General features: G+C 45.7%; 1 protein-coding gene across 19 annotated transcripts in view; it reads left to right on the top strand.

The window, feature by feature from the left end:
- Positions 1–14,748, top strand: part of LOC129051052 (uncharacterized) — a 220,020-nt gene extending 205,272 nt beyond the window's left edge. For 5 of the 19 annotated variants that reach the window (XR_010138155.1, XR_010138148.1, XR_010138159.1 and 2 more), the window contains exons 2-4: positions 6,076–6,175; positions 12,978–13,201; positions 14,150–14,748. Coding sequence is in view for 4 of the 19 variants with exons in the window: in XM_063718491.1 (XP_063574561.1) it covers positions 1,196–1,483; positions 6,076–6,175; positions 12,978–13,450 (861 nt within the window). In the remaining 15 variants the exon portion in view is untranslated. Of the gene's footprint in view, positions 1–1,195; positions 1,484–2,118; positions 5,027–6,075; positions 6,176–12,977 lie in introns of those variants that run through there. The other 14 variants (XM_063718491.1, XM_063718492.1, XM_063718494.1 and 11 more) reach the window with 10 other exon arrangements.
- Positions 14,749–16,502: the final 1,754 nt, after the last annotated feature.

Genomic DNA, 16,502 nt, shown 5'->3' with positions numbered 1-16,502 from the left:
TGAGCACCTGCAATGTGCCTGAGGCAATGTACCCATTAGCTCTGCTTCACAGCAGCCCAAGAGGGAGGTATTATTCTTCCCCTGTGTAAATGTGGGTGTTGAGGCTCAGAGAAGGGCAGTGACTTGTCCAAGGTCACATAGCAAGCAACCGTCAGTGCCTGAGGGAAACCCAGGTCTTTCTGACTTCAGAGTGTGGGATTTAGAACAAACATTTGCAACGTGAGGTTGACAGATCCATCCCCCAGTGCTGTTCCAAGGACCAGATGGGGTCATAAGTGTGTGAGTACCTGACATGGTGCCCAAGGACTGGGAGTAGAAGCAGAATCCCATCCACCTCCACCTAATCATACAGAGAAAAGAGACAGGAGCCCAGGGAGGGCAGTGCTGTGCCCAAGCTGTCAGCAAGCAGTAGGCAGAGCCCAGGACCCTGCTTTCCCGTGCCCATTGCTTCCCAGTTCAGGGCAAGGCCACCTCACCAGGGCCTTTCCCTCTCCTAGAGAGGAACTCCCCAAGTTCCTCTGACCAGGCAGGAGAGTGAATGAGAGCAGAAAATTCCACTTCAGCACACACACGTGGAGCCTGAGGCTGAAAGCTGGAATCCCAGACTTTGACACTCAAGAAGCCACCTCCACACTCTTTCAGCACCTCCACCTGGGACATTCGTGAGCACTTTGCTTCCCTCCCAGGGTAGAGGGGGTGTCCCGGAGACACTGGGGCCCTTAGAAGGCACTATGAGTTGGCAGTGACTCCAGCAGTGTGGTGGGATTGTGGGAGGTGTAGGAAGCAGGGGAAGCAGATCACAGCACTCAGGATGGCCAGAGCTGAAGGCATCAGAGTCCTCTGCCCTTGCTCTGCAAAAAAAAACCCACAGCATATTCCCCTCCCACTCCACACCTCCCACGGTCAGCAGTCGGTCCCAGAGGAGGAGCAGTGAGGCCTCAGGAGGACAGCAACCACTGCTGGCAAGGCGTTGGTGTTCTCCTGTTGAACTGCACAGGTTGTCAGCATCAGACAAGGTCGCTCTGTGACCATGATGGGTCAAGACAAAGCAAGGTCACTTGGTAGCTATCATGGCTCAGCTCATGCAAAACATGGACAAAAATGACCTCACACCCCCTCCCCTGTGGCTATGTCATGACCACTACCTCCTTGTCAATTGCAGCATTAGCTTTGGTCTTGTCTTCCTTCCTTCTAGGTAAGATTGGGGAAGATGCCAGGTGATAGAATCCACCCTGCCTCTGACAGCATCCAATCTGGAGCAAAGGCTTCTTTCAACCCTCCCCCAAGCTTCCAATACAAGCCCAAATTCTGGAACAAATCCTTTCCAACACCTCCTTCAGAAAAGCTCCCTGGCTCCAGGCAGTGCTTGCTCCCCTCCCTGCAGCAGGGAGCCCAGCTTGCGAGCTGCAGGTGTGCTCCAGGTGGTCACTGGATGCAGGGTATTGACAGATGGATCCCATCGATACCCCCACTGCATAACCATGTAAGCACATCATCCCCCACTTGCACATGAGGAAACGGAGTTCCGCAGGGTGGAGAAGGGAAGACATAATTTGTCCTTCAAATGCGATACCGGTGAGATGTGAGAGGCAGTACCCCTCATAACTCTGTGAGGCAGTGGGCACACCAGGACCCTCCCAGGAAGTTCGGGTGTGTGGTCGCCCCCATTGCATAGCATGGGCGGGAGTTGGGGAGACCACACATGGGTCTCGCCACCTCTCCACTGGCCCGACCTCCCTGCAGACCCCCGGGACAGAGTCAGCATCTGCTTGCTGGCAGGCCTGGCCACCAGAGGTCTTTGCTTATGTCTAAGGTCCCTGTAGTTGTGGTTCACAGGATGGGGGCTGCTCCTGAGATTCAGCACCACACAGGCACTGCACAGCACTGTGCCATGGTGGTGGGCACTCACTTTCCAGATAGGGCCCATGTTGCCAGCAGGCATGATGCATCATTTACCCGACCCTGAGTGCAATAGGTCATTTTATAGAAAAAAACTTGGGCCAGGCGCGGTGGTTCACACCTGTAATCTCAGCACTTTAGGAGGCCAAGGCGGGCGGATCACAAGGTCAGGAGCTCAGAATACAAAAATTAGCCAGATGTAGTGGTGGGCGCCTGTAGTCCCAGCTACTCAGGAGGCTGAGGCAGAAGAATCGCTTGAACCCAGGAGTCGGAGGTTGCGATGAGCCAAGATCATGCCACTGCACTCCAGCCTAGGTGACAGAGCAAGACTCCATCTCAAAAAAAAAAAAAAAAGAAAAGGAAAAATATTTGTAGATGAATGAAGGTGACTCCTTTGAATATTGGAAATGATTTTATTTTAGCCATTGGTCTGGCAGTCATTCTGATGGGGTGACATGTGTCCCTGCCTTAGTCAGCAGAGCACAGGAGTGTGCTACACCTCCCCTCAACTAAGATTCAGCCCATGAGCAGGAACGCCTGTCTTTGTGTCATACCAACAGAGAGGATGTATCTGGTTTCACCATTCACTGCAGAGGCAGAAATTACCCAGAAAGAAGAGACAGTCTGTTCCCAAGAGTGTGTCCTTTTGACTCAGCATGGGGGTCATCTCCCTTCCTTGGCCGGGACCCCCAACCTGAACACAGAGGCAGAGAACATGTGAAGGGCTCCCATTCCCAGGTGGTCCAGGGTACAAGCTCTGAGTCTGTGGTCCTGGTCACTGCCCTTTTCTCCACAGCATGGCTGCCACCATCCTGGGCTGGGGCACAGAGGGGCTTTGCAGAGATCAGCATAACAAAAGCATCAGTGAGATGCTGCAATTGCAAACCGTGATACTTTCGTGGGCTGCCAAGTCAGCCTAAGCTATTTGTTGCTGCACTCAGTGTCCCCAGACAGCTGTGTGGCTGTCACTGCCTCTGGTGTGTCCCTTTTACTTCTCTTCTCCTGTCTGAGCTTCTGTTCTGAACTCTGTCTCTAACTTACAAGAAGTCAAGCTCACTGGATTCTGAGATCTTCAGGGTCAAGGACTGTGTCAGTAGTTCATGTCTCTTTCTAGAGATCACAGCTTAGTATCTGGCACAGAGTAGATACTCAGCCAATGCCAAATGATTCATTTTCCAGAAAGCTGAATTTCATCCATAATCCTAGTCAATGCAAATACATTCTGCCGGTGGTGTGTGTTTGTCCTCTGAAGGCGTTTTCCCAGGCTTTGTAAATACATACAGGCCACTTAGAAATTTGAATGTCAAAGAATAAAGGAGCTTAGAAAGTAAACATTGGAGAAGTGTGGGAGGGTGGTATTATTTGCAAGACATTACTTGGTCCTTGTGAGTTCTATACACCCTCGATGAGCACCGAGTCTGGGCCAGGCCAGACACCCAGCTGGACCCAGGAGATACTGAGGTGAGTAAAGCCAAAATGCCTCCCTTCAGCAAGAGGCAGGCAGTCACACCAAAGTGATAAAGGCACAAAACCCAGAGGCAGCAGAGGAGAAAGAACTACCTTGTTCCTGGACAGTGTGACCTCAGGGAGAGCTTTGAGAGGAGGACATCTGTGCAGGGCTTGGAAGGATGAACACAAATTTGCCGAGCAGAAAAGGGAGCCAAGGAAATCCCGATGGAGAACAGCTTGGGTGAGAGTGTGAGCCACGGGATTGAGGGGCACAGGCATGGAACTGGAGGAGCAGAAAGAATGAGGAGGTCAGCAGAGGTCAATCACAGAAGGGTTTGAATCCTGGTGAGGGAGCAGTGGGTGCTGCACAAGGAACATGGGCCTGGAGGAGATGCAGTTAGCTCTGAGTGAAGATGGAGCACGCCATCCACTAGGGAACCACAAGATGCAATAGAAATAAGAACCCTGAGAAGCCTGCACAAAGGATGAGAGTCCCAGGGGTAGCACCAAGAAGGTCCCTGTCAGAGGCCAGCTTGGAACGGAGACAGAAAAGACTCTTGAGGGTCTCAGCTGCTGCAAACCTCCTCAACAAATCATATTTTACCTTCAAATATTTGCTAAAGAATACTAACTATTGGAAGAGCAATGGTCCATTGATAATAATTATTCCCTCACTGTACATTTTTTACAATTCTCAAAATGCTCTCGGTCCAGTGTCTCATTGGAACCCCCATATAATCCCATTTTACAAATAGGGAAATGAGGCCCTGTGATGTCACACTGAGGTTTGCAGCAGTTCCAGGATAGAAAATAGGGAGCACTTTCATCTCAGCCCTGGGTATGAGTCTCAAAGTTCCTTTTCTGGGAGGGGGTCCTTGAGGCCACCCAGCAGTCCATAGTCCAAGTCTTATTCTTCCTCCTTGGGCTTCTCCACACCTGTGTTCAAAGCCTCCTTCTCCTCCTTTGTTCTCAGGTACCACTACCAGCTATTGGGCAGGGAGACCTCCTGCTGCTGCCCATCCTAGGGTGCATCCTCCAACATGGGTGCATTGTGGTTCAGCCAGCACCTACACTACCTGCAGCCCAGGGCTCCTGTGGTGGGCCTGAGGTTCCTCCCTATCAAATGGAGATGTGCTGGGGTTGCTGCCTTTGCTGAAGCCCATGTCCAGGTCATCTTCGGGGTGGCCCAGGGTACAGGGCTCTGGGGACAGGCCAGAGGGCTGCAGGGGCAAAAACCAAGAGGATGAGGGGATCTCTGAGTCAGACCACCTGGATTTGCATCCCAGAGACTAGCTGAAAGGCCTGGGGTGGACTGGTTCACCTCTCTGGGCATCAGTTTCCCTGTAAAGTGGGAGGTATAACAGATTCACTCCTACAGTTGTCTCTGAGCTTTACAGCAGGTAATGTGTGCAAAGTAGTTCGCACAATGCCTGGCACATGGTAGGTGATAATAAACAGGGTTACTATGATATCATCATCTGAGCTAGGTCACTCATGCACTTCTTCAATGCTTCAGGGTTCCCCTCCATCCCTCACACGGTAGCAGCAAGTGAAAGGGCTGCCCCTGGCCTTGAGGAGCTCACATCTTCTCATTTCACAGGGGTCTCCGTCCAGTGACCACACACGCCTGGCATGCAATAGGCGCCTCATCCACATCTGGTGAAAGAGTGGAAAGCAGGTCATTATCATGTATTGTTCGGCACAGAATCTGCAGTAGGGGACAGAGAAGTGAGTGACTGTAGTTGTGCTCACCAGTTCCTGTCCCTGAATTTTCAGGGATCAAGAGGCCTTAGCAAGTCTAGTACCAGGGAGTGGGCACTGTGTGGTGGGGCAGGAGGCAGGTCCTGAGAAAGGCAGTGAGGTGAGGAGAGGAGCTCTGCCTTTGAGGTCTGGGAGATCCTTCACCAGGACCTCACCAAAGGCCCCGGGCAGGTCATCCCTCCTCCCAGAATCTCTCTATGCTCTTCTGTATAATGGGGCTAGCCTGGAAGAGATACTTGCACAACCATGTTCAGAGCAGCATCATCCACAATAACCAAAAGATGGAAGCAACCCAAGTGCCCATGGATGGATGGATGGATCAACAAAATGCTGTCTATGCATACAGTGGAATAGTGTTCAGCCTTGAAAAGGAAGGAGATTCTGATGCCTGCTGCATCAAGAATGAACCTTGAGGACATTAGGCTGAGCAAAAGAAGCCAGACCAAAAAGGCAAATGCTGTATTATTCCACTTTTCCAAGGCACCTAGAGTAGTCAAATCCATAGAGACAGACAGGAGAATGGTGGCTACCAGGTCCTGGGGAGGGTGGTGATTGGGGAGTTGTTGTTAAATGAGTTACAGAATTGTAGTTTTACAAGATGAAAAGCATTCTTGAAATTGGTTGCACAACATTGTGAATGTAGTGCCACTGAAATGTAAACTTAAACATAGTTAGACAGTAAATTTTAGTTTATTTTACCACAGTTTTAATAATGGGGTAGTTATGCCTGTCTTCTTGTGTTGCTGTAGGATTTCATGAGATAACATATAAGGAACCACCCAGCATGTTACCTGGCACATAGTAACTGCTCAATAAATCACAACTGGATGCTATTGAAGATAAAGTTACCTGACTTCTCTGAGGCTTGCTCTCTTCAGCTGAAAATTCTCCCAAAATATATTAGATGAGACCCTACTGTATTATACTGGGTTCATAAATACCACTCCCCCTTTTCCCTTCCCACAGAGTGCAGTGAATAGAAGACACTTCTCTGCACCCCAAAAGCTCCATGCTGATTGCGAGAAGGAAATGCTGGATGGAGGGGTTCCTGGAACTACTGTGAGGGGTGAGCTTTCCCCAGATGTCTAGAAATGAGGCAGAGGCCCGACATCTTCCACCCCCACTAAGGTTACCTTGCAGTTCCCAGCTGGCTCTATACTTCCTAGAAACTGCCACTTTTCTGCCTCCGTTACCTAATAGCCCAGTCAGCACCATTATCATCATCACCATGATCGCCATCACCATCCTTACAATCACCAACACTATCATCATCGCCATCACCATTCTTACCCTCACCATTCTCACCATCATCAACACCAGCGTCTTCACCATAACTATCACTATCGTTATCACCACCTTCACCATCACCATCCTCACCATAATAATTATTGTCACCCTCCCCATCCTCATAATCATAATCATTATCAACATTACCATCACTATCATCGTCACTATCACCATTCTCACCATCATCATCCTCATCATCATCACCATTATCCTCACCATAACTATCGCTGTTATCATCACCACCTTCGCCATCACCATCCTTATCATCACCATCACAATCACCACCATCACCATTCTCACCATCACCATGTTCACCTTTACCATTCTCACCATCATCATCACCTTCATCATCCTCAACGTAACTATCACTTCATTATCACCACCTCCACCTTCACCATCACCATCCTCACCATCATCATCACCACCATCACAATGATCCTTGCTACATGGAACCATGCATTCTGGGTAGGAGGGCTCTTGGGTCAGGGCATCTAACACATCTCATAGGATAGAAACCCAGCCCCTTAGGGTCTCACAGTTGGTGAAGTAACTGATTCTTGTGAGGTCATGTTCCTCTGGGTGATGTGGGATGTCACAAGACCAATAAATATGGGCTGAAGCCCATCACATCACTTCTTTTTTTTGTAAAATAAGCTCCATCATCAGTAGTAGTTGTATGATAGCAGAGAATAAGAACTCAGCAAATGTAAATAATTTGATGCTATGAGAAGCATATGAAGCGGAGTCCATATTCCGATATGCATCTTTCCAATGATGGCAATTCTTTACCACTTCCATGAAGGAAAGGAGAAAATATTATTACAACATTACCAGAAATCTGTCTGGTCTAGGCAAGGCAGTTCCTCTTTCCAGGGTCTCAGCATTGCTCATTGTCAGCAGTCAGGGCACTCATCTGGGCAGTAGGCAGCACTGCTGCAGGGAAGTTCATGTTATTGGAAACATGTAGCATCTTCTCCTGCTACCATCGCCACATTGTCCATGAAACCACTGGGCAAACGATGGAATCTGGGAAAAGTTCTCATAACCAGAACATAATCATCCATATCAGGATATCAGCATCCACCCAACACTACTGTCCAATCAACAGAAGCTATAATCTCATCCAAATTTTCTCATTTGTGCCCTAAATACATTTTTTTTGAACTTTGTAATCCAGGATCCAATCCAGGAGTTCCCATTGCATTAATTGTCATGTCTCTTAAGCTCCTTCAACTTCAAACAGTTCCTCTGTTTTGCCCTATTTTTCATAACCTTAAGAGTTTTAAAGAGCATAAGCATTTATTAAGGATATGTTCACCTTTTTCCATCTGATGTGTTTCCACATCCAGACTTAGGTCATGTATCTTTCACAAGAAAACCACAGAAATACTGCTGTGGTCTTCCTAGGACATCACAGCAGGAGGCACATGATCAAGTTTGTGCCAGATTTCTCCACCACAAAGTCATCATTCTTCCAACTGTAATTGAGAAGTATTTCATATGAAGATATTAATTACACATACACATTAATGTATACTTATATGTAAAATATATACAAAATATTATTTCAATGTCTAACCAATATAGAAGTTATTAATTAGATATGTTTAATTTTATTTCCTACTAAGTCTTCAAAATCTGGTGTGTGTTTTACCCTGACAGCACATCTCAGTCCAGCCTAGCCACATTTCAAGTGCTCGATATTCACATGGCTGTGGCTACCATATTTGTCAGGGCAGCACTAAGCACTAAAGAACTTCTTCCTAGGAGAAGTTCTAAGCTTTCAAAATGTTTGGCAAATACATTTTATAAAATTCTTCAGAATCCATAAATAGGCAATTACACATTCAGTAAGCCATAGAATCCAACATGACATTAAAAATGAATCCCTCAACAAAAAAGAAGGTAGGCAAAATTTTCTTCAGACCAAATGGACAAATCGATTATGATTACCTAACATGCCCATTATTACTTATTAACATCCTTCATTAATACCCCCAAACCCCATCAACAGGTAAATGAATAAATGCATTCAAGCCTATCTGAACAATGTCCCAATTTCTTACCATTCTTACTTCTTTTGCAAGCAGAAAAGACTCAGTATTAGCAAAGACTATTCAGATAGTTTGTTCTTATGCCAGTAGTTGTAATTTCCTGGAGGTCTATGTGATATCAATTATGTACTTCAATACCTCTCACAAGTACTTTTCCTGTTTGGCCATTTTCTGCAGTATATCCATGCTCCCATTTTCTCTATTCTTCTATTTCTATCCTAGACTTTTCTTTCATCCTATAATTCTTTATCCGAAAAATATTAATTTAAGGATAACATCACAAAATAGTGTATTTCTTCAGATGATACTTCAAATTGATACCTAATATACAGAAATGACTATCATGGACATAACCCACAACATGTGAAATGTATGGCTCATTCTACTGACATTATAAAGGAAAGTTAATGACAACTGAATTTCTAGTCATTTTCCACCCAACCAGTTGCTTATAAAATGGCAAGGAATTGTAGGTATGTACACAGTGGCTATTTTTTGGTGGGGTGTTCAGCAACTCTCCTCTTGAGAGCCCCCCTTTTCTTTGAGGACCATTTCAATGAGCACCAACTGGGCCTGACCCAACCTACCAGCCCCAGCCCTAGAGGTGATCATGATGCCCAGCTCTGGCAAAAGACTCTACCCTTGGATCATAGCAACTGTTTCAGTACTTTTTTTTTTGGAATCATCAGGAAGGACTCTTGCTTTTTCTACCACTGTGGTCTATGAGGACAAAGTAAAGTGGGTTATTTGTCACACTATCTCTTGCTACAGAGAGAGAAGAGAGTCATCTTCAGAAGGAAAAAATGAGGCTAAAACAAAAGGAAAAGTGTCGAGAGAAAGAAGGAGAACATTTCTTGACGATTTTATATAAGCCTCTGGGTCCAGCTATGCATGACAGCGACTTGGGTTAAAGCTCTGTCACTTATAGGACCATTGACTTAAATATAAAATAAAGTATTGAAAGCTTTGAACTTTTAGATGAAAATACAGAAAAAAAATCTTTGTAATAGTCAATTAATCAAAAATGTCTTAGATGAAGCCCCAAAAACCAAATGCACAAGAACAATTAATAAATTGGACCCCATCAATATTAAGAGCATCTGCTGTTTGAAAGATAGTGTTATGAGAACAAAAAGAAAACTCAAGGGGAAAATACTGGCAAGTCTCATATCTAATAAGGGATTTGAATCCAGAGTACATAAAGAAACTATTAAAATTTAATAATGAGAAAATAAGCAAAGAAAAAAACAAAAAAGGAAGAAGCAAAAAAAAATGTGAACATACACTTTACCAAATATATACAGATGGCATGTAAGTACATAAAGAGATACTACATATTATTAGGCATTATGGAACCACAATAAAATACTATTGTACACACATGAAAATGTCTAAAATTTTAAAAGAAGGCCCATACAAAGTATTGGCAAGAGTGTGGAATTCTTATATACTGCTGATAAAAATATAAAATGGTTCAACCATTTTGACAAACATTTTGATGGTCTATTAAAACTAAACCTAAACCTATTAGCTATTACACTCCTAATATTTACTCAAAGTTATAAGAACTTGTGTATATGAATGTTCATTGCAAATGTATTTGTGTAAGTTCCAAACTGGAAGCAATGCAAAAACCCACCAACAGGCAAACGGATATATAAGTTGCGACCGATCTGCACAATAGAATACTACTCAGTAATAAGATTAATGACCCATTGATGCCTGCAATATAGCTGAATCTCAAAATAATTATGTTGTGTGAAAGATGCCAGACCCCTCCAAAAAGGGGTCCATACTACACTTCATTTATATAAATGTCTAGACAAGGCAAACTCTTTTATAGTGACAGATTGGTGATTGTCAGGGAGAGTGGTAAGTAGGAAGATACAGAAAGTTTGGGATTATAAAAGGGCAAGGGGAAACTTTTATGAGTGCTGGATATGTTCATTATTTTTATTTTGGTGATGGATTTGCAAGTACATATAAAAAATAACACGCAATGGAAGTAGAAACAGTATTTTTGTTTCTTTCTTAAAAAAGCACAATTGACTTACTAATGCGATGTGTGTGCCTGTTGGGCACAAAGCACAACTTTTCAAATCTTAAAATCGGACTGGATCTCAACCACTGGACCTTATTCCTATTGCACACTGACTTTAGCACAATACTTCCTTTCAACGCGGTAATTAACAACACCCACCTTAAAGGTAAAGAAATGCACTTCTAACTACTTTTGAAACTATGAACTGCCTCAGGCTAGTAGTTCTTAAGGTCTGCAGCAAATGTTGCTTTGTTTCCCTCAAAAATATACAGCCTGGGCAACATGGCAAAACCCCGTCTCTACTAAAATTACCAAACTTAGCCAGGCATGGTGGTGCTTGCCTGTTGTCCCATCTACTCAGGGAGGCAGAGGCTGCAGTGAGCCTAGACCTCACCACTCCACTCCAGCCTGGGGGACAGAGTGAGACCCCCATCTCAAACACACACACACACATACACATACTCACACGCTATCCGCTGCTGCCCCTGTCAGTTAAACACAGCATCTTAGAGCACCTCAGCACACAGTGTGAGAGAAGTGGTCCTAAACACTTCAATTAAAAGTGAAACATCTCTGGCTGGATTTTTAGAATATTCACTTTTTAATGTTTTATATTATATTTAATTTTTATGTTTTAATTAATTTATCTGAATACAATAATCCAGACATTTGGAAGTAAAACAATGGAAAACATGCCTGCAAACACTAATCAGCACAAAGCTCATGTTGCTATGTTATTATTGACAGTTTAGACTTAAGCCAAGAAATATTGCTAAGATAAAAAAGATTTTACGATGTCAGTCACCAGAAAAGTATGCCAATTTTAAATATGTCTAAATATAAAATATCCCTTCAAATTATTTACTACAGAAACTGATATAACTAAAAGAAACATGGACTAATCTACAATATAGATTTTAACATACCTTTCAATTACCGATGGAACCAACAGAAAAAAATCCATAAGAGAAAGGGAGATTTGATGAACACAATGAACAAACTTGACATAAACTGACATATACAGAACGGGACACTCAACGACTACTGGATACACATCCTTTTCCAGTGCACGTATCATATTTACCAACATCGATTATATGTTGGAATTTAAAGGGACTCATCAGTCATGGCATTTTGCCTAAACTTGTCTGGCCTTCAACAGGGTTCAAATACAGTTAAATTCTTATTTCATCTAAAGAGTCCTATCCTTTTTTTGGAAATTTTACCGCAACAATCTAAGTTTGCATAACAACTGAACCCAGCCCTTGAAACTTGAAGTTTATCCTAGCCAAAGGCAGATTAAACCGTCTAAGTAATAATGTCCTTCAAATTGTTGTCCCCTGCTCCAGTAACGGACTATAGCTCCAAGAAGCTAACAGACTGTTTGTCCTTCATGGTATACATTCTATGTTACATCAAAACACAGTATAAAGCCTTGAAATCAGCAGCAGAGAGAAAAAGATCAACAACCATCTAGCTGTGACCTCACTACATCGTAATTACGCTTTTAGCTGACTCCTTTACTTGATTCCTAACTGCTTATTTCTGGCAGGGTAGCACTAATCCCTGACCAAGCTGACCTTTTAAGAAGTGAGCAGAATGAAAAGACTCTACCACCAGTGATCAGTTTAACAAGCTGCAACACTGGTCAATGGCTGCAACTCTAGTCACTGGCTGCAACTCTAGTCACTGGCTGCAACTCATATTGTGGGTTTTAAGAGCTCAGAATTAACATGGAAATACTATTGACTCCAAAAGAAACCCAGAAATCTCTGGGAATCCAGCAAAGATAGAAAGGGTCCTCTCAATAGTCACCACTCACACTTTGCTTTGTTTTGGTAATTATTTTATTACATACGGAGAGTATCAAAAAAGTATGCCTTTTCCTCATTGTTAATGCTAACCCTAAAATGGTAAGGCTCTTGCAAGTTGAAACCCCCAGGCTCTCACTGGCCCTTCAACAGAAGGCAGTGAAGTCACCTGCAAGAGTGATCACCCAAAAGCTTCCAGGCTGGACAAGTTGGGACTCAGTTCTTTCAGTTCCCAAATTCACAGTTCTCTTGGGATATGGTTATTTATGGAGCTCCTGAAGATGAGAAATTCCACCCAGGAAATTCTGTTTATAAAAATTACTCACATCTAATTATCTCAGGAGACATTAACACAGCAATGTTGAAAATTTTCCATTAATTGTTAATCCATGGAGAAAAACTGGACAATTATTTTTTAAAATATGGAAAGCTTCATATAATACAAATTATACTACCACATGTGATTCAACTTCTATTCATTAATGCCAGAGAAGTTAATAATTACGAATTGCCAGTGGTTGAAAAAAAAAATCATTCATCATTGGAGAAGTGCAGAAGGTTTAAAAGAGATAAGAATTAGTTTTTGGCTTTGGGGCTTTTTACGCTTTCCAAAAGATTTTGCTCTTTTTTTGCTCATGGCTTTTTCTCTCTCTCTCTCTTTCTTTCTGATTTCAGTTTCTTTTGATTTCTCCTGCTTAGAAATGGTGAGAGAACTTTGGATGTGGAACGTGGAGGAGGAACACGAAGTGAGGATCTGCACTTGGGATGCTCAACACTGCGGATGCCCGGCAAAGGCACTGCCCGGTCCACCTCCCGGAGGGGTCTCTGTGCCTCAGTCGGCATCGCAGCTGATGGTGAAACTTTTGGTGTGGCAGAAGAGTGTCCACAAACTTTGGAAGGTATCCGCTGCATCCTCCATGGCAGTGTATGCCTGCCGAGGGCGATCTTCTCGGGGAGCGGAAAGTCTCGTTGGTGGGCCAGGGCTGGCTGGCTGGAGCCACTTGGGCGGCGCAGCCCTGGCGGAGGTTCAGGCGGCCCCGGTGTCGCAAGCGGCTGTGAGTGATGCCTCTTTGGGGCCGGAGGGGTCCCAGGAAGGCTGCAGACCAGGGCTGAACAGCGGGCAGCATGGTGGAAGCGATGGAAGGTGACGGGGTTCGCAGCGCCAGGGGGCCCAGCAGACCCCGAGCCCGGGCATCCCGCATCGCCAGCAGCACCGCGGGGAGGCCTGGCGCTGGTGACGCGGCGGCCACTGCACGAGGCCCACGACCCAGTCCCAGAGGCCAGCCCATCGTCAGCTAACATCAGGAACCCTGGGCCAGCTGAGGCCCGGGCCCCAGGGGCAAGACAAAGGGCAGAGGCTCCGCAGGCGGGGCCAAGAGCCGGCAGCGCAGGCCTGGCTCCACCGCCGCGGAGCTCGCAGGGCGCAGCAGGCACCGGGCAGCAACCAAGGCTTCCAGAGGAGGCTGTGCACCCCCGCAAAGGCTCCTGCCCGGCGTCCAGCCTCTCCGCGGGGACTCCACGTGCAACACCTCCTCATTGTCCTTGTCTAGGGCCGAGACAAGGTCCTCGCTCCCATGGCGCGACTCCGGGGGCGCAGGAGCCTAGGCTGAGCAGGTGGAGTAGGGTGAGCACCGCCAAGAACCCAACGAGAGTGGCGCCCCAGGGCGGCACAGGAGGCCGCATTTAACGTGTCAATCATCTCAAAGATTTTATGACATCTTCTTTTTTGACATCTTATAATATCTATAATGTTTATTATATCTTGTGATATAATTATTAACACCACTTCATTGTGATTATTATGATTATTTTTATACCAACAAATCTTCAATTATTAATATTCCCAGTTGCTAAAGAAAAATGAAAACGACTAGTTTTGAAAGCCTTACTTCTGCCAATGGAAGCACATTCCAGCATGTGGCCAATGCAATCCACTTTCCACCACTTTCAGAAGAAACCTTACTGCAAAATTATACTATCCTACCCTTATATACTTTGTGTGTGTGTGTACTTGTATGTATGTATATTATATATGTAATATATATATATATATAAAGTATGCCAGAGATGAACAAGTATTAGAAAATTAAATGCACACAGGTCATGTCAGTGCTATGTATAATGTGGTGTACTAAGTATAGATGTTCAACAGTGTGGAATCTAGGCTGGAACAAGACTTCTAGTCTTAAGCAATTCTTTCTAGGTTCAGTCTCTGGAAATAATGCTCTGTATCAAATGTGCGAGAAAATTAATGGGTTTTAAAGACTATTCTATGTCAACTATAACATTTCATTTGGGGATTTCTGTCCCTTATAATATCTACCTCATTTTGGATGGATTCCTTGAGGCCTGGTTTATTTTTCTTTTCCTTTCTACACATCGCTGCTTAGAGTGATGAATGGAGTTGTATTTTGAATAAAATAGCTAAGCATCCTTTTGTGAGCAAGGAGCATGATGGTACTTAGACCTACCATTTCTCGTTAAGGTGGTTACGGTTACGGTGGGGCTGGTGTGTTTACCTGGAGCCTGAATGTCCACTGGGACATGATACCCACTGGGATTGTTTTGTGTCAACCTGGTCTCTGATGTCCACCTGGGGATTGGGTATCCACCTAAGGCCTGACGTTTACCTGGAGCCAGATGTGCACCCGAGGCCTGATGTGTATCTGTGGCCTTATGTTCACCTGGGGACTGATGCACACCTGAAGCATAGGTTTTCACCTGGGGCCTGATATCCACCTGTAGTGTGGGTGTCAACCTTGGGGCTGATGTTCAGCTGGCGTCCACTGTCTACCTGGGGCCTGGTGTACACATGGGGCCTGGGCATCCACCTGAGACTTGATGTTTAATATGGCCTAGAGTTCTTTTGGGGCCTGTTGTACCCTGGAGCCTGGGCGTACACCTGGAGTCTGGTGTCCCAGCTGGACACCTGGGTCCCAGGTGATCTTCAGGCCCTAGGTGAAATCTCCAGGCTCTAAGTGGACAACCAGGCCCCAGGCTGATGTTTACTGGGGCCAGATGTCTACCAGGCCTCAGGTGAAAACTCCAGGCTCCAAGTGGACAACATGACCCCAGGTTCCAGGTAGACACTGGAATCCAAATCAACACCAGGCCCCAGATGGACACCCAGGCCTGTGGTGGACATCAGAATACAGAAGGTCATCTGGCTCGAGGTGGATATCAAGCCCCAAGTGGATACCTAGTCCCCAGGTGGATATCAGGCCCCACTTTGACGCCAGTCCCTGGGTAGATACCTAGGCCTCAGGTGGATATCCAGTCTCTAGCTAAGCATCAGGCTCCAGGTGGACCCAGGCCCTAGCTGACTGGGGACTAGTGTTCATATGGGGCCACGTGTCCATCTGGGCCCTAGGTGTCAACTTGTAGCCTGATGTCAACCTGGGAGCTGGTGTTCACCAGAGGACTAAAGTCCTCCTGGTGCCTGATGTCCAACTTGGGACTTTGTGTCCACCTGGAGACTGATATGCACTTGGGACCAGATGTCCAACTGGAGCAAGATGTCCATCTGTAACCTAGAACTTCACCTAAGGCCTGATGTTCCCCAGGGCCTACAGGGCCTATGTATCTACCTAGGGACTTGTGTCCAGGTGGGGCCCGAGTTCCATATGGGGTCTGGAATTAACCTGGGACCTGATGTCCACCTGAGGCCTGGGTGTTCTTCTGGAGACTGATATCTATCTGGGGCCTGGGTGTCCTCCTGTGGTCTGATGTCCACTTGTAGGCTGGTGTCCACCTGGGGCCTGGCTGTCCACCTAGGAACCTGATGTATACCTGAAGTCCAGTATCTACCTGGGTACTGATGTCTACCAGGAAAGTGATATAAACCTGGGGCCTGATAGCCACCTGGGCCCTGAGTGTCCACATATGTTCTGATTTCCTACGGCTTGATTGTAGGGCCTGAGTGCCACCTAGGTCCTGATGTTCACCAGGAACCTAGGTATTCACTTGAGGCTTGATGTTCACCTGGGGCCTAATGTCCATGTGAGACCTGCTATTCACCTAGAGCCTGGGCATCCACCTGTGGCCTGATGTTCAGTTGGCGACTAGGAATTCCACTAAGGCTTGATGTCCACCGGGGGCATAGAGAACCACTTGTGGCCTAGTGTTTCCCTGAAGCTTAGGTGTCAACCCAGGGCATAATGTCTTCTTGGGGCCTGCTGTCCACCTGCAGACTGGTGTCTG

The sequence above is a fragment of the Pongo abelii genome, chromosome 19, assembly GCF_028885655.2.
Source record: "Pongo abelii isolate AG06213 chromosome 19, NHGRI_mPonAbe1-v2.0_pri, whole genome shotgun sequence".
Lineage (NCBI taxonomy): Eukaryota > Metazoa > Chordata > Mammalia > Primates > Hominidae > Pongo > Pongo abelii.
Note: the sequence above shows the minus strand (reverse complement) of the source record. Positions and strands in the feature narration are given on the sequence as shown.